Here is a 22,714-nt window from a genome sequence, read left to right on the forward strand (position 1 = left end):
CCCCACCCCATGCATCCCTCCCCAGGGTCCGGCCAGCTGCTCACCTGGTCACTGGTCTTCTCTGACTCGGAGGAGCTTTCCGAGTTCTCCTCCTCAGATGGAGACATGCTGGCTTGATCCAGGTCACTGGAGGCCTTTCGAGCTCGTTTTGAGACCGACATCTGGAAGGGGAGCAGCCCGGACACATCAGCAACTGAGAAAGCCCGTGTGCTCGGGAAACTTTGGGGGGAGGAGGACAGGGACCCTTTTGAGAATCTGATAAAAACCAGGGATACTGATCCTAGAGTTTCAGTTTGGGAAGATGAGATAGTTCTGGAGATGGATGGTAGGGATGGTTGCCCAACAATGTGAATGTAAAATGCTACTGAACTGTGCGCTTAAAAATGGTTAATATGGTGAATTTCATGTTGTGTGTATTTTACTACAATTAAAAAAAATAAAGAATACAAACCAGGAATCCTTCCCCCAGAAAAACACATACACATATGTTTTGTAACTAGATAGAGGTGGTGGTTGCACCACTTCTGTTAAATGCCACTGAGTTGTACGTTTCAGAACGGTTAATTTTTTTATGTGAATTTCACCTCAATAAGAAAGATTTTTTAAACACACACATACATACAGTTCTGAATTAGGTTTCAGGGGTTCACAGACTCCCAGATGCTCACTCAAAGAAGCCAATTTAAGAAACTGTATAAAGGAAGAACTGAGGAGGCAAAGAGGACTGAGCTTTGGACACAGATCTCGGCCCACTGACGCCTGGTCCTCCCCGTCAGGGTGTGGGTTTAGGTACGATGCACCTCTGCCTCTGTCCCGTTACAGCCCAGACTCGCTGGTTCTCGTCACAAGCGCTTACTGAGAGCATCTCACCTCCTCCGGGGCCTGACCAAGGCCAGGGTACGATGGGCTGCACTGTGTTCCCCCAAAACGCATACAGTGAAGACCTGACCCCCAGGACCCCAGAATGTGACTATTTGGAGATGGGTCTTTGAAGAGATAATTAAAGTAAAATGAGGTATTAGGGTGGCCCTGACCCAATATGACTGGGGTCCTTATAAGAAGAGGAGATTAGGACACAGAAATGCACAGAGGGAGACCACGTGAAGAGATGGTGGACACACAGAAAAAGAGTGACAAAAGAACGTTAACTAGAGAGAGAGAGCACAAAGCTGACCTGGCAGAAAGCCATAGCCACACCCCCCAAAATGGGGAAAGGAACACCAATAGGTGTGTTCCCAGCTAGGGTGCTGGGTTACGAGGGAAGAGGTCATCTAAATGCCTCCCTAGTGTGGGGGAAAGGTGTTGTAATAATGACATATTCATTTAACGCAAAGTTGGCCAAAAAACCCAAAAAGACAAAACCTGAATACATACTGACCTACAAGTAGTGGTTAATACCTAAGGGGTAGGATGGGGGGGCCATTTATTTTCAAGATATTTCTGTCTAACTCCTTCAGTAACTGTAAACAGAAACAACAGGGACTTCTAAACGATACCAGGGACTTCCCTCGTGGTCCAGTGGCTAAGAATCTGCCTTCTAGCAACCTAAGTGTCCATTGACAGATGAATGGATAAAGAAGATGTGGCATATATATACAATGGAATAAGCCATGAAAAGAAACAAAACTGAGTTATTTGTAATGAGGTGGATGGACCTAGAATCGGTCATACAGAGTGAAGTAAGTCAGAAAGAGAAAAACAAATACCGTGTGCTAACATATATATGGAATCTAAAAAAAAAAAAAAGGCTCTGAAGAACCTAGGGGCAGGACAGGAATAAAGACACAGACGTAGAGAATGGACTTGAGGACACGGGGAGTGGGAAGGGTAAGCTGGGACGAAGTGAGGGAGTAGCATGGACTTACATACACTACCAAATATAAAACAGCTAGTGGGAAGCAGCCGCATAGCACAGGGAGATCAGCTCGGTGCTTTGTGACCACCTAGAGGGGTGGGATAAGGAGAGTGGGAGGGAGACGCAAGAGGGAGGGGATATGGGGATATACGTGTGCATATAGCTGATTCACTTTGTTACACAGCAGAAACTAACACAACATTGTAAAGCAATTATACTCCAATAAAGATGTTAAAGGAAAAAAAGAAAAAAGAAGAAGAAGAAAAAAAAAAAATCCTCCTTCCAATGCAGGGGATGGGGGTGCAACCCCTGGTCGGGGAAGTAAGATGCCACATGCTGCGGGGCAACTAAGCCTGCACGCTCTAGAGCCGGCACACGCCACAACTAGAGAGCCCACGTGCTGCAACTACTGAACCCACGTGCCACAACTACAGAGAAGTCTGCACGCCACAACGAAGAGCCCGCGTGCCACAACTAAGACCCGACACAGCCAAATAAATAAATAAATAAAATATTAAAAAATAATCATAACGTTTAAGGACAAGGAAATGCTCATCTATTGGGTGGAAAAACAGCAAGACACATTACGTGCATGATTGCCAATTCCATACTTTACATACCCACCCCGCCTGTGAGGCACACACAAGATCACAGAGAAACACATCAGGATATTTCTAGTCCTTGGCACAGAAACCCCCTCAGATAGTTCGGGCATTTTTCACTGGCTTCTTTATGCTTTTCACATCTTCTAACTTATCTACGATGAGCATGGCTTATTGTTATAAATGGAACCAAAAGCAAATGTTATTTTTAAAAATCATAAAAACAATGCCTTACTCTATCAAAAGAATTTGCTGCTAGGTCCCGGTCCTTTCATTGTGCACCGAAATATTCGGAAGCAGTCAAAAGGCAGAGGAGAGGGGAAAAAAGGCAGGAAAGAGAATCTCTCCAAGAGAACTCAAAACTCACATCCACACAAAAACTTGTACACGAATGTTCCCAGCAGCGTTATTTGTGATGGCCCCAAAGTGGAAACAACCCGAACGTCCATAAACGGATGACAGATAAACAAAGTGTGGTCGGGCCATACCCGGGAATATCGCTCAGCCATGAAAAGGAGAGAAGCCCTGACACTCGCTACCACGTGGATGGACCCTGAGGACACGATGCTCAGTGACAGAAGCCAGCACAGAAGGACACACACTGTGTGATTCCACTGATGGGAAACGTCCAGAACAGACAAGTTCCACAGAGGCGGATTCCTAGGTACTAGGGAATGAAGGTGGGGATGTGGGGGGACTGCCAGTGAGGACGGGGTTTCTTTTTGGGGTGATGGAAAGTTCTAGAACTGACAGAGGGGATGCTGGCACAACTATGTGAATGTACTAAAAACTGAAAGAAGCAAAGGCCGGAGAAGGAGAAAAGCAGACGGCCAGACGGAACCTGTGGAGGGAGCAGGGAGGGCCACAGCCCCCCACAGGCCGGCTGTGCCCGCCCCACCCCCGCGCCCCTACCTTCAAGGCCACTGCCTTCCGCTTGAGGCCGCTGTTGTCACTGCTCTTGTCCGAGTCCGAGTCACTCTCCATTCTGTCGCTGGCGGCTGCAGCGGTCACGGCTGTGACCGCCATGACCCCCCGGTCCTCGTCGTCCTCACTGCCAACTGCCGGATCGGCTTCAGGGGCCTCACTGTCGGAGGAGCTCACCGGCTGGGGGTGGGGACAGAGACAGCAGGTCACCACCAGGCGTGGCCCACAGGGCAGCAGCCACTGGCCGGGTCTCAAGTGTCAGGGTCTGGCCTGCTCGCTCTCCAAATGCGTGAACTGAGGCTCAGAGAGCTCCAAGGGGGACTTCCCTGGCGATCCAGTGGTTAAGACACTGTGTTCCCAATGCAGGGGGCGTGGGTTCAATCCCTGGTAGGGGAACTAAGATCCCATACGCCGTGCGGCACGGCCAAACAATATTAAAAAACAAAACAAAACAGAAAGCTCTGAGGACTGATGAGGCAGGGCGAGATGGGCATGTGTGGGCTAGCCGCTAGGATTCAAGCACTGCAGGATCTGAGGGCAGACCCTGGGCCAGTGACTTAAGCCCCTGTGTGCCTCATCCCCCATCTGAGCAACGGGGCTGACACCACTTTGGCCTCACAGGGCTGTGGCGAGGGTGAGACAGAAGTGGCATGTACTGAGGACAGTGCCCAGACTGGCAGGAGGTCCATTGAGGTTTGCTTTTTGTAAACATGATTATTACTACAATTACTAATGAGGAGGAAAATGAGCTAGGACAGGACCTCTGGGCGCGAACTTCCAGGCACTTCTGTTTCTGTTTTAGCCACAATGCCTGCTCAGGCGCTAACAGCCGCAAAAATAGCAGACACGTAGATTGCACTTCTTCGGTGCTAGCCGCGTGCCGGTCTTGTCTGCACACTCAGTTGCCATCTGTGAGCAGCAGCCAGGTGCCAGGCACTGTGCTAGGGAGGTGGGAGCGCCCAGACATGGCCCTGCCCCTGGGGAGCTTACAATCTAGTGGGAGACCGACCACGGCCATGTGAGCAGACCAGAGTTGAGGGGGTGTGGAGGAAATGGAACCCTCTTACACTGTGGTGGGGGGGAATGTAAAGTGGTTGCAGCCAACATGGAAAACAATATGGCGGTTCCTCAAAAAACTAAGAATAGAGCTACCACATGATCCAGCAATCCCACTCCTGGGCATATGTCCAGAGAAAACTATAATTCGAAAAGATCCACGCACCTCTATGTTCACAGTAGCACTATTTACCATAACCGAGACACGGAAACAACCTAAATGTCCATCAACAGATGAATGGATAAAGAAGATGTGGTGTGTATACACATTGGACTATTACTCAGCCATAAAACAGAATGAAATAATGCCATCTGCAGCAACATGGATGGACCTAGAGATGATCATACTAAGCAAAGTAAGTCAGAAAGAGAAAGACAAATACCGTACAATATCACTTATATGTGGGATCTAAAATATGACACAGGGAAATTCCCTGCTGGTCCAGTGGTTAAGACTCCATGCTTCCACTGCAGGGGGCATGGGTTCAATCCCTGGTTGGGGAACTAAGATCTGGCATGCCGTGTGGCACAGCCAAAAATTAAAACAAAAAAAAAAAAAAGGGTAAAAAGTGCCACACGAAGTAGGTGAAGCCCCAAACCTGAAACACTGAGAGAGAACCATCAGACTGTCAGGTGGATTTCCCTCACGCCTCTCCTCCGGGGTGTCGCTTTTCTCTGGGGCACCCCTGGTGAGTGGAGAAGGGAAAGGACGTCCCCGGTTCTTCACGGGGGAAACAGCAGTGTGAATGACTAAATGGAGGGTCCAGGACCCTGCTGATTGTCTGCGGGAGGAACGGAGTCAGCCTCGTGGCAGTGAGAGCTAGCAGACACGAGGAATCATCTCTCTCCGTGTAACATGTGGGGAGCTGTCATTCTCACTCTGCAGACGAGGCAAAAGGCGGCGTGATGGAGCCAGATCACACGGCGACTAAGCGACAGAGCTGGGGTGCAAGCCAGCTCTGCTGGGCCCTGAAGCCTGGCCCACTGGACACAGCTACTGCCTGTTACAAACCCCGGCTTGCTTCTGCTAAGCGCTCAACCAACTGTGGCCAGATGTGCGCCTCGACAGCCGGGGAGGCGACTGGGACGAGTGGGCATGTTCCATAAGTGGGGAAACAAGGTCTCCGGGAAGGTAAGTGACTTGCCCCGCACTGTGCTTTGGGGATAAAGCCAGGAACTCTGCATCTCCTGGGCTCGCCCCATGAGACCTAACTACCTGCCAGCAAAAGTTTTGGGAAATCCGATCCCCATGGAGACATCTGGAGGACAGGAACATTGGTGGCTCAGAGAGGAACCAGGAAATAAAGGCCAAGAGCCAGCTGACCTGCAACCATCCCGAGACCCACTGGTTGAGTGAGATGAGTGATGAGTGTTGGTCTCTTTCACTGTCTCTCTCTTTTTTTTGGCCTCACGGCGCGGCATGCAGGATCTTAGTTCCCCGACCAGGGATCGAACCCGTGTCCCCTGCATTGGGAGTGCAGAGTCTTAACCCCTGGAGCCCCAGGGAAGCCCCCTCTCACTGTCTTAATGGGTCGGGAGGGTGACAGAGGTGGAAAGGGAAGGTCAGGCCCAGCCTGGCCTCCTCGGTCCCCAATACCTTGCACCCCTGTGCCGGGTGCCTGATGTGCACTGGCTCACCGTGTTCCCCCGACAGCCCCACGAGAGCTTGTCGTACCCTAAGCCTCTGTTTTAGATGAGGAAACTGAGGCTCCGAGAGGTGACGTCAATCAAACCCCAAAGAACACGGTGAACAGGAGGAAGAGCCAGGCCTCGAACCCAGGTCCACGCATCCACACAGCAGGGCTCTTACCCCAGGATCCATGTGTAGAGGTCCTTCTCCATGCCCACCTGCCCCTCCAGGACCCCACCTGGCTTGTACCGACCAGAAAAGAACTTCAGCCTGGGAGACGGGAGGCCTGGGTTTTAGTTCCAGCTCAGCTCGAACCAGCTACTGGGACAGGTCCCTTTACCTCCTCTATCAGGTCACGAGGATGTATCAACTGGGATCCTTCTAGGTCAATCCTTCTCAACAAGGGATGATTCTTTCCCCGAGGAGGCATTTAGCAATGTCTAGACATTCAAATTTTCAAGATGCTGGGGGGGGGAGGGTGTCTTGGCATCGAGAGGGCGGGGCCAGGGATGCTGCTCAACAGCCCACAGTGCCTAGGACGCCCCACGGAGAGGGAGAGAAGTTGAAAAACCCTGGTCCAGGTCTCTGAGGCCTCACGTTCCAGCTGGGTCCTTCCCGGCAATCAAGCAAACACTCCAGGCCTCAGCGTGCTCAGCTGTAAGACGGAAAAGATTCCACCTACCCAGCCCATCTCGGGATTACTGGATATAGCTGGAACCGCACTGAGATAGCGTTTTTCCACCTCCTGGCTTGGCAGGAGGGTGCGGGAACAGGCCCTGCCGTACGCTCCTGGTGGGAGCACAGTGAGCTAAGGCTGTCAAAAAGAATAAAGCTGTTCTCTGCACAGACGAGGGAGACCAATTGGGGGAATAAAGCCAAGTGGAGCATTACATGCTTCAAAAAAGCAAGCTATGTAGGGTTTTACGTGAACAAAGAATCTTGGAAGGACACACAAGGAACTGGTAGCTAGGGCTACCTTGAGAGGAAACTTACACAGAACGGCCGCGAGGCAGGGCTGATCCCGCACCGTATGCCCTTTTGTACTTTTCAGTCTTGTACCAGGAGTCTGTACTCCCACTCCAAACGTAAAACTAAAGTAAAACCTTATAGGATGAAAAGACAGACTGCCCGGGCACCCTCCAAGCAGTGCTTCCAAAAGCCTGCTGTGGACTGGCTCCATCAGAAGCATCTAGATAACTCGGGGGATGAACCACCTCAAGGTGCCCAGGCCTCAGCCCTAAACTACCACACCTAAACCTCTGGGGTGGGGCCCAGGGATCTGCATTTTTAACCCAATGTTCTTTTGGAGGCACAGATGGGTCAGAGAACCAAACAGCAGTAATATGCTCTCACACCTATACCTACTTCTCAACCTGGGGAGTCTGTATGGGGCGGGTTTAATGTCAAGGTTACACCATTTTTGAGTTTCATTTCCTTGAGGGCAGGCATCTACACGGTACTTCACAGGCTGAGGGTGAGTAATAAACATTAAATGGTGTATGATTCACCAGGAGGCAATAAGCTTAGGACGAGACTAACCAGCACTTGAGCTGGGGCCAGAATACGGTCTCATGAAACTCAGCTACCTTCAGCAACTTCCGATCCGTTTACCCAAGTGGGAAATGTGCAAAGCCTGAAGAGACGGTGGGGACCAAAGCAGGGGGAACGTCCATCTCCCAGACCCATCACGGGAGGTAAAAGGCACCACACACATGAAACGTGGGCCTGGACCCCTGAGAAGAGGCTGCCAAACCCTCAGCACTGGAGAGAGCTCTCGAACGGACCCCAGGTTCTAGATTGTGAGCTCCCAGAAGGCAAGAGGCGTGTCTGCATCACCTAGGATTCCTGGTCCCTAGTGCAGCACATGGCATGCGTGCAGCCAGGGTCTACACAGGAGTGTTTGCCGGGTCGGTGGGTAGATGGAAGGCACAGGAGAGGCACACCCAGACCATCTTGAGATCCCGAGTTCTCAAGCAGGACCAGATGCTACAAAACTACTCGGTCCTTCTCTCACACAAACCAGACCCTCTCCGACTCCCGCTTCCCCGCCCACAGACCACGCGGCAAGTCCGTTTCTTCCCTAACAGCAGAGCTCTGAGCTCTGCAGTCAATTCGCCAGGTCTCCCGGCCCACCTGGAGCCCACCCCTGCTGAGGCCAGGCTACTCCACCTCCCCGCGACTCCCCTTGTCTGCACCTCGCCCCAAAACACCCAGAGCAAGGCACCCCTCTGCCATCCTTCCTCAGCTTTCCACGGCTTTTTTACGAATTTAACTTCAACTTCTCTAAATTCCCTTTTTTCCCTGAATGTTTCCAGACACTGATTTGCCACTGAGAATGTCATCTCTGACTCTTAGCACTTCTTTCCCACCTGAGCAAGAGCTCTCACGTCTACTAACTACAACCTTTTTCTGAGTTTGAAATCTGGCAGTAATGGGGGAAGGAAAGGGTGTTACTGAAAGGAAAAAAATTTTTCTCCTTAGAAACAAAAGGTTTCTTAGGAGCTCTAACGATGCTGTTTCACATTTAGGCTAATCCTAGAGCAGTGGGTCTCACCAGGGGGGATCCTGCACCCCTCCACCCGACACTTGGCAATGTCTGCAGACATGTTTGGTTGTCACAACTGGGTAAAGAAGGAGCTCCTGGCATCGAGTGGGTGGGGCCAGGGATGCTGCTCCAACCCCGACAGTGCCCAGGACCGCCCTCACGGAGAATGATGAGGCCCCAAACAACAGCGGCGCCCAGCAGGAGGAGCCCTGTCCCAGAGGCCTCTCCTTTCTCTGTGGGACAAGCTAAGACCACCTCTGGTCCTCAGCGTGCTCGAGTGCCTGCTTCACCTGGGCTCCGCTGACCCCCGCCAGCCTCCCACCCCCGGCACCGACTCACCAGAGGAGCACTGTAGCTGGCATGGGGGTTGTTCTGGATCTCCCACAGGCCCTCATTGAAGCCTTTCCTCTTGTTGGGTTTCCCGTACTTATCTTTACATTTGTCGTAGGGAAACAGGTCCTTGGGTCCCAGGAAGGCTCTGGAGAAAAGAACCACGGGCCGAGCCCAGGTGAGCCAGGCCACCCCGGGAGGCAACAGCTGGGAAAAATCCACCCCCAGCGGGGGACACTTACGTTTCGTGGGTACCAAAGAAGAAGATGGGGTACTTGTTGGGCGGGGGCTTCACGGCACCGTCGGCGATGTCATCGATCTGCAGTGATAGGCCAGTCAGGGGGTGGCTGGGGGGTGGGGGACAGCTTCACCCACTGACCCAGGAAGTGACCAGGAAAACAGCCAAGTTACTTGGGGGAAAGCACGCTGGGAGGAGGGGAGCCTTCCCCAGAGGAACCCAAGGTAGGTATTTCACCTGGGCAAAGCCAAATACGGTCCTCTGAGCAGCCAGGGGCTGGGGCCAAGCCCAGCTTCCGTGAACTCCCAGGACCCTCCCACGGGACCCCCTCCCGCAAAGAGGCAATCGGTGATCAGTCTACCAGAGGCTGCAGCTGGCAGCTCCAAGGATGCAGAGGGTGGGGGGTGGGCTGCAGGAGACAGGCCCCGAGCATCCAGGAAGTCCCACCCTCTCCCTATAGGCCCATGGGCTCCAGCAGCTGTCAGTCATCTCCCCACAGGAGGCTAGCAGCCCCTTCCCTTCCAATCAGGTGCTTGGAAGCATTCTGGGCTTAAGAGAGCCAGCTGGAGTGGGGCGCGGAGGAGAGGGAGAAGCTGGTACTCTGGGAGGAAGGGAAGTGCCCGTAAAGTTTTATCACTCTGGTGCTTCCAAGAAAGTAAGCCCGAGCAAATCAGGTTAGGGTGGGTTCTCTGGTCCCCATTAATTCCTTCCCGTCCTCTTCAAAGCCTGGGAGCTGCTGGAACCTTCCCTGCCCCTCTCACCCAGCTTCCTTCCTCAGTTCTCTGGGCTACTTTTCAAAGTCCTTGGGCCCTGGGCCCCAAACACCCATCCCAAGCATCCCGCTCCTGCACAGACGCATCCCCAAACTCCATCACCCTGAGGACCAGCCTGCCATGCCTTCCAGGCCCGCTTCTGCTCTGACCTCACCCAGGACCCGCCTCTGAGCCTGAGGCACAGATATCTCAGCGGCAGCACCTGTAAGGACCACGCTCAGGGCTGCCTAGTTAGCAGTCCCTGAGCCCACTCCTGGCATCCTGTGGCGGCTTCTCTGCAACCAAACGCCCAGCTCTGTGTGATGCCCTCCTGCTTACTTCCACCCAGAGGGAGGAGGGTCTGGCAGGGAACGAGGATGAAATCGCCAGGCACCCCACAATACTGCCCAGGCAACTCCTGAGCTCCTTGTGTTCCAGCCGAGCCTTCAGCTTCATGCTTCTACTGCCTCCCCCTCCAAATTCCTTCAGTCCTAACATGCATATTCCACCAACCTCAGTCCTGGGGCAACTTAGACCTGGGGATGGCAACAACCTCCTGGTCCCTCCTCCACACTGGCCTGCCCCACAGACAGTGCCTGAAACTCCACTCTGCAGTTCTGAGACTCACGCTCAAGACTCCCTTCAGAACTGGACCCCTCGAATCATCTGGGTTCTCTGGATCCCAGCTTCCTCCAGAGGGGATCCCTAAAGTCCCCTGGGCCCAGCCCCCTCCCTCAGGGGCTCTCTCTTTCCAGCTTGAGTCCCCGTGGCTGGCCTCTGATTCAAGCATGCCTCCACCCACCCCAAGCCCTCCCTCCACCCACCCCAAGCCCTCCCTCCACCCTGTGCCCCCACCAGCTTCCTCCACCAGGGTCTGGTGGGGGAGCCCTGGGGGACGGGCGGCACCAGTCCCCAGGATCCCCCAAACAAGTCTTATTCCAATCTCCGGTCTCTGATGCCCCACATTTTCAGATCCAGTCCCCTCAGCTCCAGCGACCTTGTGAACACAGCACCCAGCCCTATTTCCAGCCCTGGTCCTGCTGAGCACCTCTCAACCTTGACCCTCAACCATTCTCCCTTACTGGAGCCCTTATCCCTAGGCCCCCTTCATACGTGGCTGAGGACCCCCAGCCCCTCAGAGCTTGGCTTCTTGATGCCCCCCATAAAGAGGTCCTTCAGCCCGGAGAACCTCCTTCCCATTCGTTTGAACCCTCTTCTCAAATACCAGATTCCTCAGCTCCCCTCACACCCACCAAACTCCTTCCGATTTGAACCCTGGCTCCTCAGGCCCCAGGTCCCTCAACCCCATACCCCTCGGCTCTGGGACCCCCAGAGCGGGTCCCCCAGGCTCGGGGCCCCCCGCACCTCCAGCGCGCGGGTTGCTCAGGCCCGGGACCGCTCCTGGCCCAGGTTCCCGCACAATCCCCGCGCGAGGGTTCCTCAGGCCGAGGACCGCCAGACCCCCAGGCACGCGAGTCCCCCAGGCCCGGGTCCCCCCAGACCCCAGGCGCGCGGGTTCCTCGGGCCCGGAGTCCCCCAGACCCCGGGAGCGCGGGTCCCTCAGGCCCGGGGCCCCTACTGCCCCACCCCACCCCCAACCCCCCGTCGCCTGGCCCATCTCCCTCGCGGCCTCACCCGGGCCGGCCAGTGCGGGTAGCCCTTCATCTTGGCGAACACCAAGTCCCCGGGCTTGAAGGCGTGCGGCATGCTGGCGGCGGGAGACCCAGGCCGCGGGAAGCGGCAGCGGCACGGGCAGCGGCGGCGGCGGCGGCAGCAGCGGCGGCAAGGGGAGGCGAAGCCGGGGGCGGGAACAGGGCGCCGAGGGGGCGGGGGCGACGGCCTAGGTAGCGGGTCGGAGCGTGTTTATTGGCCTGCCCCTCGCCGGAAGTCCCGCCTTCAGGCCGTCACGGGCGGGCGACGCCGTCGCTCAGGACCACGTGCGGGGGATAGAGGAGCAGGGGGACCAATGAGAAGAGGGGTTGGAGCTGAGCAAGTTAACGGGATTGGATAACGCGTAGAGCCAAGGGGGCGTGACCCAGAAGCCTAACGGGAGGGGACGGAGGTTAAGGGAGGTGAAAGAGGAAAGGTAGGAGGAGAGAAACAGGCGCTCTGGGAGAGAAGAGGCAGGCAGCCAGGCTCCTTCGGGGCCGGGCTTAGGGTAGAGGGGCGGGCCATAGAACGCCACAGGAGGAGGGGCCTTAAGTAGGAAACATGCTATTGGATTACCACAGGAAAGAAGGCCCAATCACTGTAGGGGGCGCGTCACTGTAGGGGGCGCGTCATTGATAGCCTCCCGCTCCTGGGAGGAGGGGCATAATATAGAGCTGAAGGGCATTGGGTACCACGAGAGGAGCGGCTCAAGGTAGAGAACCGGCATTAGCTATCACAGGAGGAAAGGCTTAAGCGGCTGTCCGCCATTGGATATCGCAAGAGACAAGGTTCAACTCAAAATAGGGACGCGCCGTTGCCTGCTCGAGGGGGCGGGGCTTAGGGGTAGGGACTGGTCATGTGGGGGTCTGAGGATAAACAGCCAAAAAATTCACAAAACACTTATTTCTTCACTCACGACACCATTGAGCACCATATGCCAGAGCCACAAAATACCCAATATACATACTTATTCAGTCGAGAAAAATGTATTGAGCACTGCCTGGCCAAGTTAGGTAACCTCTGCCTCAGTCTCCCAACCTGTAAAACGGGACTCATAATGGTACAGATCTTATAGGGGAGTAAGAATTAAATGACATCACCGCCCCTAAGGCGCTGGAAACTGTGCCTGGCAGCAGAAAATACTGGAAGTACTTAGGTGCTGTTACTCCGGCTCCTGAAGTATCCAACGTCTGCAGGGGAAAGAAATGTTAATTTCTTTGTAATTAAGACCCAGGGAAGGAACTCTGAGTAAAATAGGATGCTTAAGAAAGAGCTGAATTGGGCTTTCCTGGTGGCGCAGTGGTTAAGAATCCGCCTGCCAATACAGGGGACACGGGTTCGAGCCGTAGTCCGCGAAGATCCCACATGCAGCGGAGCAAATAAGCGTGGGCTCCACAACTACTGAGCCAGCGTGCCACAACTACTGAAGCCCGTGTGCCTAGAGCCCATGCTCCGCAAAAAGAGAAGGCACTGCAGTGAGAAGCCCATGCAGCGCAACGTAGAGTAGCAACGAAGACCCAACGCAGCCAGAAATAATAAATAAATTAAATAAATAATTTTATTTTTTAAAAAAAAGAAGAAAGAGCTGAATAAAACAACAAGGTCCTACTTTATAGCACGGGGAAGTATATTCAACATCCTGTGATGAACCATAACGGAAAAGAACATAAAAAATAATGTATGTATATGTATAACTGAATCACTTTGTTGTACAGCAGAAATTAACACAACATTGTCAATCAACTATACTTCAATTTTTTAAAAAAAGGAAAAAGAAAAAAAAAAGCTGAGTAATGCCAGAGGCTTCGTCTATCATGGGGGAACAGAAGTATTTTCTGGAGGAGATAGTAGTTTAACCAGAGAGTTCAAAGATGACTAGAAATAGGTCCAGGTAGGGGGGTGGGCGCTGGGAGGGCATTTAGGGCAGACCGGATAGCAAAAGGGTCCGTTAAGGACCTATCGTATGCCTTGTGAATATCAGTAACACGCTTGGGTTTTATTTTAACTTCTTGGGGGAAAAAAACCTGGAGGGATTTGATCACAGGGTACAGCGATAATACTTTAATCTCAAGAAACATCCTTATGCATGTGAAATACATCTCAAAAAGGCAGGGTTTTTTTTTACAAAGTTAAACAAAGACTTACCATATGAACCAGTAATCCCAACTCTATGTATCTACCCAAGAGAAATGAAAACAAACATCCACACCAAAATTTATACAACTAATAGTCATAACAGCATTATTCACAAAAACCAAAAAGGGGAAATAACCCAAATGGCCATCTATGGATAAATGGATAAACGAAATGTGGTATATCCTGATGATGAATTTTACTGCTGACTCTTCAGCAAGAGAAAGAAACGAAGGACCAATACACACTACAACAGGGATTAACTTCCAAAACATTATACTCAGTGAAAAAACCCAGACATAAGATCACATACTCTATGATTCCAACATCATATGACATTTGATACAATGTCCAAAAAAGGCAAAATTTTCAAGACAGAAAGTAGATCAGTATTTGCTTTGAGCTGAAGGTAGGAATCTAGAGTGACTGCAAAGGAGTATGAGGTTTCTTTAGGTGATGGAAAATCACCCTATGTTCTAAAACTAGATTGTGGTGATGGTCCTAGAGCTCTGTAAATATATAGTAAAATTCATTGAATTGTACACTTTAAAAAGGTGAATTTTAGGGTATGTAAATGATATATCTATGAAGCTGTTTTTAAAAAGATTCCTGGGGTTTCCCTGATGGCTCAGTGGTTAAGAATCCGCCTGCCAATGAAGGGGACATGGGTTCGAGCCCTGGTCCGGGAAGATCGCACATGCCGCGGAGCAACTAAGCCCGTGCGCCACAATTACTAAGCCTGTGCTCTAGAGCCTGCGAGCCACAACTACTGAAGCCTGCGCGCCTAGAGCCCGTCCTCCGCAACAAGAGAAGCCATCACAATGAGAAGCCCGCACACCGCAACGACGAGTATCCCTCACTTGCGGCAACTAGAGGAAGCCCGCACGCAGAAACAAAGACCCAATGCAGCCAAAAATAAAATAAATACAATAAATAAATTTATTTTAAAAAATAAGTAAAATAAAAATAAAAAAGATTCCTTAGGCTGCTGTGTGAAGAAAGGCTGTAGGTAACATTGCCAGATAAAATTCAGGATTACCAGTTAAATCTGAATTGTAGATATGCAACAAATACTTTTTTAGGGTAAGTATGTTCCATGCAATATTTGTGACATACCTATACTAAAAAAGTATTTATTACACATTCTACAACATGGATGAACCCTGAGGCCATTATGCTCAGTGAAATAGACTAGTCACAAAAGGACAAATACTGTATGAGTCCACTTATAGGCGGTCCCCAGAGGAGTTAAATTCATAGAGACAGGAAGTAGAATGGTGGGACCAGGGGCTGGGGGAGGGGCTTGGGAGTCAGTGTTTCATGGGGACAGAGTTTCCATTTGGAAAGATGAGAAAGTTCTGGAAATGATGGTGGGGATGGTTGCCCAACAGTGTGAATGTACTTAATGCTACTGAGCTGTGCACTTAAAAATAGTTTAAATGGTTAACGTGTTATATATGTTTTATCACAATAAAAAAAATAATAATGCATATATCATGAAATAACAATATCTGATACATAGTTCTTTTCCAAATGGTTAAGTTTGTAATTTTTTTTTTTTTTTTGGCCGAGCCACTGGGCATGCGGGATCTTAGTTTCCTGACCAGGGATTGAACCCGGGCCCCAGCAGTGAAAGCGCCAAGTCCTAGCCACTGGACTGCCGTGGAATTCCCTGTAAATTTAAATTATATATATAAAACAATAAAGTATTTGTATCTGAAATACAGATCTAACTGGGCATTCCGTATTTTTATTTGCTAAATCTGGCACCCTCACATGAGGTAGAAGTTGCACAATAAATGAGGAACTTGGTGTGGAGGGGTCTAGCCTAGGCCAGGGTACAGATGGGGATACTGAGGCCCAGAGAGGGGCATGCCTTGCCTGAGGTCATACATCCAGTCCTTCCGAGGGCAAGAATGTCACTTCTCTGGGTTCCCACCTCCAGGGCCCTCCTGATTCAGTGCAAACTTCTCCCCCAGACCTTGAGCCAGTGAAGAAAACCAGAGACTGAGCTATGTCGAGCAGCTGAAAAAAGACCAGGCTCTGATGGAAGCCAGAGGGCAGAGTTCCCCAAGAGGGTTAGGAGGACTCCCCCAAAGTGGCAGCCTGAGCTGGGAGAGGAGCCATGCCTTCCCGCCAAATCAGAGGCCACTGAAGCCAACGGCTGGGCCATTAGTCATCACCTGGGGAGGTGACTTTGCTTCCTGTTCCCTGAGAGATGGTGCCTGGCACCTGGCCGGAGGAGACAAGGTGGGGAAGGTGCTGCCCTGCACCAAGAACTGCATGGAACGTCTCCTTCTAATCAGCAGGTGACCTGAGCACCTACTGTGTGCTGCAGGCTTGATCTCCAGTTTACAGCCTGGGCCATCAGCTTTCAATCCTATCATTTTTTAAAAAAATATTTGCTTATTTATTTAGGCTGTGCTGCGTCTTAGTTGTGGCATGCGAGATCTACTTCCCCGACCAGGGATCGAACCTGGGCCCCCTGCATTGGGAGTGCAGAGTCTTAACCACTGGACCACCAGGGAAGTCCCTCAATCCTCTGATTAACAAATATTTACTGCCCACTTACCCAAGTAGAATAATAACTAAGATTTATTGAGCAGCTACTATGTTCCAAGTCACATATAGTAAACATTTAACATGGTTAATTTCATTTCCACGTCAGTTGTTATTTTTCACCCCTGCTTTCCAGATAAGGAAACTGAGGCAGAGGGATAGCACCGGGGGATTGGAATCTGGGAGTGTTGGACATTTGACCCAGAGCTTCTCCTTACCTGAGCTGTGAGGGTAACATTCATTCATTCATTCCTGCCTCATTCATTCTCCCCAGGAGGGTATTGTCAGAAATTCAGAATCACAGCCCCTCTCAAGACCAGAGGCAACAAAATCTGCCTTTAAATAAGCTCCCAGGACTTGCCTGGTGGTCCACTGGGTAAGACTCCGCGCTCCCAAAGCAGGGGGCCTGGGTTCGATCCTGCGACTAAGAAGTCCGCATGTCCCAACTAAGAAGCCCTCATGCTCCAACTAAAGATCCCACATGCCGCAACAAAGATCCCACGTGCTGCAACTAAGCGCAGCCAAAATAAGTTAATAAAATAAATAAATATTTTTTAAAATACATAAACAAGCTCCCCATGGGATTTGAGTTTGCATTATGGTTCAAGAAGCACCCACTGAAGTGTGATTGGGGTCTAATGGTCTTGGGTTTGAATCATCCCTCTGCAAGCTGCGGGGATATGAACAAGTCCATCCAGAACTTTGCAACCTCCTCTATAAATTGGTGAGAAATATCAGTACTTGTTTCCTAGGGTTATTTAGTCCAGGGGTTGTATTAATTTCCTATTGCTTTTGTAACAGATTACTACAAACTTAGTGGCTTAATGCAAATCTATTTTGACCATTCTGGAGGTCAGAAGACCCAAATGGGTCTCACTGGGCTAAAATCCAAATATAGGCAGAATTGCACTCCTTCTGGAGGCTTGAGGGGAGAATCAGTTTCCTTGCCTTTTCCAGTTCCTAGAAGCCGCCTGTGTTCCTTGGCTTGTGGCTTCTTCCTCCATCTTCAAAGCTGCAATAGCAAATCACGTCCCTCTCATACTGTTGTGGTCATTGCATCTTCTCTGACCCTCCTGCCTCCTTCTTATAAGGACCCTGTGACTTCGTGGGGCCCGTACAAAGAATCCAGGATGATGTCCGCATCTCAAGGTCCTTGATTTAGTGACATCTGCAGCATCTCTTTTGCCACAAATGTCACCATATTCACAGGTTCTCAGGATTAAGGCATGGTCATTTTTAGGGAGCACTATTCCGCTGACCACAGGGATTAAAAGTATGGGCCCTATAGGGACTTCCCTGGCGGTCCAGATGTTGAGACTTCTCCTTCCAATGCAAGGGGTGCAGGTTCGATCCCTGGTCAGGGAGCTAAGATCCCACATGCCTCAGGGCCAAAAAACCAAAACATAAAACAGAAGCAATATTATAACAAATTCAATACAGACTTTAAAAATGGTCCACATCAAAAAAAAAATCTTAAAAAAAATAATAAAGGGGCTTCCCTGGTGGCGCAGTGGTTGAGAGTCCACCTGCTGATGCAGGGGACACGGGTTCGTGGCCCGGTCCGGGAAGATCCCACATGCCGCGGAGCGGCTGGGCCTGTGAGCCATGGCTGCTGCGCCTGCGCGTCCGGAGCCTGTGCTCTGCAATGGGAGAGGCCACAACAGTGAGAGGCCTGCGTACCGCAAAAAAAAAAAAAAAAGGACCCTATAGAGTTGAAGTCCTATTTCTCTAGGACAACTAAACAGCCACATGAATACATAAAAACAACCTTGACCCCTACCTTATATCATACACACGCACAGAAAGAAATCTTAAAGTTAATCACATACCTAAATGTAAAAATTAAACTGCAAGGCTTTTTTAAATTATTATTTAAAAAAAATTTTTGGCCGAGCCACACGGCTACTGGAATTTTAGTTCCCTGACCAGGGATCGAACCCGGGCCCTTGGCAGTGAGAGTGCGGAGTCCTAACCACTGGACTGCCAGGGAATTCCACTACAAAGCTTTTTGAAGAAAATATAGGAGTTTTTTCTGCAACTGCGGGATATCTTGGAACACAAAAATCAAAAGCCGTGTAAAAGCTGGGTGACCTTGAGCAAGTAATTTGATTTCTCCAGAACTTAGTTTACTCATCTGTAAAATGGGAGTCCTAACACTGTTTGATTTATAAACAGAGCTGCTGTTAAGATTGTGAAGATGACATACAGAATATGGGCACGTAAAGAGCACTAAGAACACTCAGCAAATATTACCAATGATTGCTATAAGAGGGAGGTGCTTTGGGAGCTCAGAGTAGACTACATCCAGCATGAGGAAGGTAGTCAGGGAGGCCTACCTGGAGGAAGAGGACTACTTTAGACAGATTGGGGACAGGTCTCTTCCAGCAGAGGTGACTGCCTGGACAAAGGTCTGGAGGTAATAAGCGATGAATAGTGCCAGGTAGCTAAGGCAGAGAGGGCAAAGTGGGTGGTGACAAGAGATGAGGCTTCTTAGACCCTCAGGAGCCTCCTGATGTTGAATGCCAGACAGAGTAGTCTGATAGCACTTTACTCTTAGGGAAAGGGGTGGTGGGTCTCTGCCATTGTCTGGCTGTGTGATTTTGGGTTAGTCTGTTATCTTCATTTGAGAATATAAGGGATATGATCCTTTATTTCACAGTACTAAACTTTAATTTTCAATATTTCAAACATTTAGAATAGATGAAAAGGGTAGCACAATGAACACAGTACGTTCTTCTATTCATTAGCTACTGCTGCCTAACAAATTACCTCAAAACTTAGTTGCTTGAAACAACAAACCTTTGGGACTTCCCTGGCAGTCCAGTGGTTAAGACTCTGCGCTTCCAACACAGGGGGCGTGGGTTCGATCCCTGGTTGGGGAACTAAGATCCCACATGCCATGCTGTGCAGCCAAAACAAAAAACAAACAAACAAACATTTATTATGTCATGCAGATTCAGAGGGTCAGGGATCTGGGGGGTTCTGGCTCAGGGTCTTTTATGAGACTGCAGTCAAGATATCAGCCAAGGCTACATCATCTGAAAGCTCAACGGGGGCTGGAGGAGCCACTTCCGTGTCAGCTCCCTCCCATGGCTATGGGCTGCAGGCCTCAGCTCCTCATAGCATGGACCTCACATCACTGCTTGGATATCCTCACCACATGGCAGCTGGCTTCCCCCAGACTGAGTCATTCAAATGCAAGAGCAAGGAGGAAGACGCAGTGTCTTTTATTATCTAGTCTAGAAGCTGCACGCTATCACTTCCGCCCAATTCCATTTGTTAAAAGTGAGTCACCTGGGGACGCACGACCTTTGCCCCGACGGCGGCGCCCCGGGCCCCCGGCGCGGTGGAGTCGCAGAAGCTGCGGGTGCGCAGGAGCTGTGGAGCCAACCCCGCGAGCCGGGAGCATGAGGACCTGGTGTCTGTGTCAGATTTGTACCTGCGGCTGAATATTTGGAAACATATCCTATGTATGGCAATGTTCTTCCACCTCAGAGTCTGAAGCCCAAGCAAGAATTTCGAGCATATCGTGGTAAAATGGAAGGAATAACAGCATTTAAGTCGGATGATCGTCCTTAGGAAATAGTCAAACAGCCTCGCCATGCACCAGAAGAATATAAACCAAAGCAGGGGAGATTGATCTTGGTATGACCTACAAACGGGATCTTAATTCTTATAAAGTGCAGCGTGTGGCAATAGCTCGGCCTTTGGAGAGACAAGTTAAAAAAGGGAAGTTGCATACCGTCCCAACCTATAAAGGTAACTTGCCATTTCAAAAATTAAAGAGCTAAAAAACAAAAACTTACTTCCAGCTTTGAGATCTAACATCGGATCATGATTTTGGTGCATTGCCAAACTTAAGTCTCCGTGGCTTAGGAAAAAACTTTTTTCTCTGTTGTCCAAATAGTATTGTATAGTGAGGAAAAAAAAGACTATTTTCTTGATGGAGAGTTAAGAGACCTGGATTCCTGTCCAAATTCAGCCACTTAATTAGTTTTCTCTATCTCAAACCATGAAAACAAAGGATACCACTGAACAAGCATTATGTCATATTTGTCACATTATGCTACATTTAGTCCGCACTGTTCCTTTCCTTCCATCCCAGAATGAGCTGAAACTTCACTGAGCATACTGGAGCCTTTGAGAAAGTCAAATAAAAAGCAACCCTCTTTGCCATTCACAAAAAAAAAAAGTGAGTCACCAAGTCCAGCCCACATTCAAGGGGAGGGGAATTAGTCTCCACCTTTGGAAAGTAGGAGCATCAAAGATTTTATGGACATATTTTAAAAGCACCACAACCTTACACCTATATTCAACAATTGTTAACATTTTTCCATATGTGCTTTATATATGTGTGTGAATATATACGTATTTGTTTTTAAACATTTGAAAGTTTCATACATCCATCATGACCCTTCACCCCCAAATACTTCAGCATTTCCTAAGAATAGGGACGTTTTATTACATAAGTGTGATACTTTTATCACAGCAAAGAAAATTCATACTTATGCCAAGATATTATTTAATATTCAGTCCATTTCTAATTTTCTTCATTGTTCTAAGAAGTTTTTGCAGCTTTTTTTCTTAACAGGGATCAAATCAAGGTTCTTGCACTACAAGTAAAGATTATATTCTTCTAATCCCTTTTAATTAGAATCTTGTTTATTTTTCACAACGTTGATGTTCTAGAGCAAACAGATCAGTCGGCTTGGAGGATGTCTCACAGTCTGGATTTGTCTATCTCCTCATGAGGCTGGTTTTTTTTTTCTTTTCTTTGGCGGGGGACGGGGCATGCCACTCGGCTTGTGGGATCTTATTTTCCCGACCAGGGATTGAAGACGGGCCCTCAACAGTGAAAGTCCCAAGTCCTAACCACTGGACCGCCAGGGAATTCCCTTGTGAGGCTGTTTTATTCTTTGTCTATCCCTTGTAATTTCCATAAATTAGACCTAGAGGCTTAATTCAATTGTATTTTTTTTTTTTTTTTGGCTGTGTTGGGTCTTTGTTGCTGCGCGTGGGTTTTCTCTAGTTGCGGCGAGCAGGGGCTACTTATCCTTGCGGTGGTGCCGGCTTCTCATTGCGGTGGTTTCTCTTGTTGTAGAGCACGGGCTGTAGGTGTGCTGGCTTTAGTAGTTGCGGCCCGTGGGCTCAGCAGTTGTGGCTCATGGGCTCTAGAGCACAGGCTCAGTAGTTGTGGTGCACAGGCTTAGTTGCTCTGAGGCATGTGGGATCTTCCCGGAAAAGGGCTCGAACCTGTGTCCCCTGCATTGGCAGGCAGATTCTTAACCACTGTGCCACCATAGAAGTCCCTCAACTGTCTTATAGTTTATTTTATTTATTTATTTTTTTCTTCTATTAGTGGAAACTAATGCGGAACATCCCCACCCAAGAATCAAACCCATGCCCCTGCATTGAAAGCGTGGAGTCTTAACCACTGGACTACCAGGGAAGTCCTTATTTTATTCTTAATTTTTTTTGGCTGCACTGCGAGGCATATGGGATCTTAGCTCCCAGACCAGGGGTAGAACACACACCCCCTGCAGTGGAAGCACGGAGTCTTAATTATTGGACTGCCAGGGAAGTCCCATTCATCTTGTATTTTAAAATATTATTTTCTATCATAAAAGTCATAGAACCCCATTAAAGAAAACTTGGAAACTAGGGGGAAAAAAGGAGAAAAATCCTCTGTAATCCCCCCAACCCAAATAACCAGTGTTAGAGTTTTGCCCTTCTTCCCTGCCTTGTTTTTCCATAGCATGCTTTCTACCTACTGTAAACCAGCGGGCAGTGTCTCATCTATTGCAGTTTTACTCAGTGCTCTAGTGTGGTGCGCAGGCTTCAACCTGGACCCCAGTGATCTCCGCCTCCCGGCATTCACATTATTTTTTAAATTTTTATTTATTTATTTATTTTTTGGCTGCATTGGGTCTTCGTTGCTGCACACGGGCTTTCTCTAGTTGCAGCGAGCAGGAGCTACTCTTCGTTGCAGTGCCCGAGCTTCTCATTGTGGTGGCTTCTCTTGTTGCAGAGCATGGGCTCTAGGTGCACGGACTTCAGTAGTTGTGGTGCATGGGCTTAGTTGCTCTGCGGCATGTGGGATCTTCCCAGACCAGGGATCGAACCTGTGTCTCTGCATTGGCAGGCGGATTCTTTTTTTTTTTTTTCTTTCTTTCTTTCTTTATTGCCTGCATTGGGTCTTTGTTGCTGTGCGCGGGCTTTCTCTAGTTGTGGCAAGCGAGGGCTACGCTTTGTTGCAGTGTGTGGCCTTCTCACTGCGGTGGCTTCTCTTTGTTGCGGAGCACAGGCTCTAGGCATGCAGGCTGCAGTAGTTGTAGGCACGCGGGCTCAGTAGTTGTGCCTCATGGGCTCTAGAGCGCAAGCTCAATAGTTGTGGCACATGGGCTTAGTTGCTCCACGGCATGTGGGATCTTCCCAGACCA

The 22,714-nt window shown here is 49.9% G+C and overlaps 1 protein-coding gene and 1 non-coding gene across 3 annotated transcripts in view; both read right to left on the reverse strand.

The window, feature by feature from the left end:
- Positions 1-11,729, reverse strand: part of HDGFL2 (HDGF like 2) — a 17,777-nt gene extending 6,048 nt beyond the window's left edge. For both annotated transcript variants that reach the window (XM_024745958.1, XM_024745957.1), the window contains exons 1-5: positions 11,568-11,729; positions 9,185-9,261; positions 8,952-9,090; positions 3,370-3,561; positions 45-161 (exon numbers count right to left, since the gene is read on the reverse strand). In XM_024745958.1, coding sequence (XP_024601726.1) covers positions 45-161; positions 3,370-3,561; positions 8,952-9,090; positions 9,185-9,261; positions 11,568-11,639 — 597 coding nt within the window. In that variant the 5' untranslated portion in view covers positions 11,640-11,729. The remainder of the gene's footprint in view (positions 1-44; positions 162-3,369; positions 3,562-8,951; positions 9,091-9,184; positions 9,262-11,567) is intronic.
- Positions 11,730-16,170: 4,441 nt separating this feature from the next.
- Positions 16,171-16,243, reverse strand: TRNAG-CCC (transfer RNA glycine (anticodon CCC)). The gene has a single exon. It is a non-coding gene; the product is annotated as a tRNA-Gly (tRNA).
- Between the last annotated feature and the right edge of the window lie 6,471 nt (positions 16,244-22,714).

This window comes from Neophocaena asiaeorientalis, unplaced genomic scaffold, assembly GCF_003031525.2.
Source record: "Neophocaena asiaeorientalis asiaeorientalis breed wild unplaced genomic scaffold, Neophocaena_asiaeorientalis_V1.1 scaffold357, whole genome shotgun sequence".
Lineage (NCBI taxonomy): Eukaryota > Metazoa > Chordata > Mammalia > Artiodactyla > Phocoenidae > Neophocaena > Neophocaena asiaeorientalis.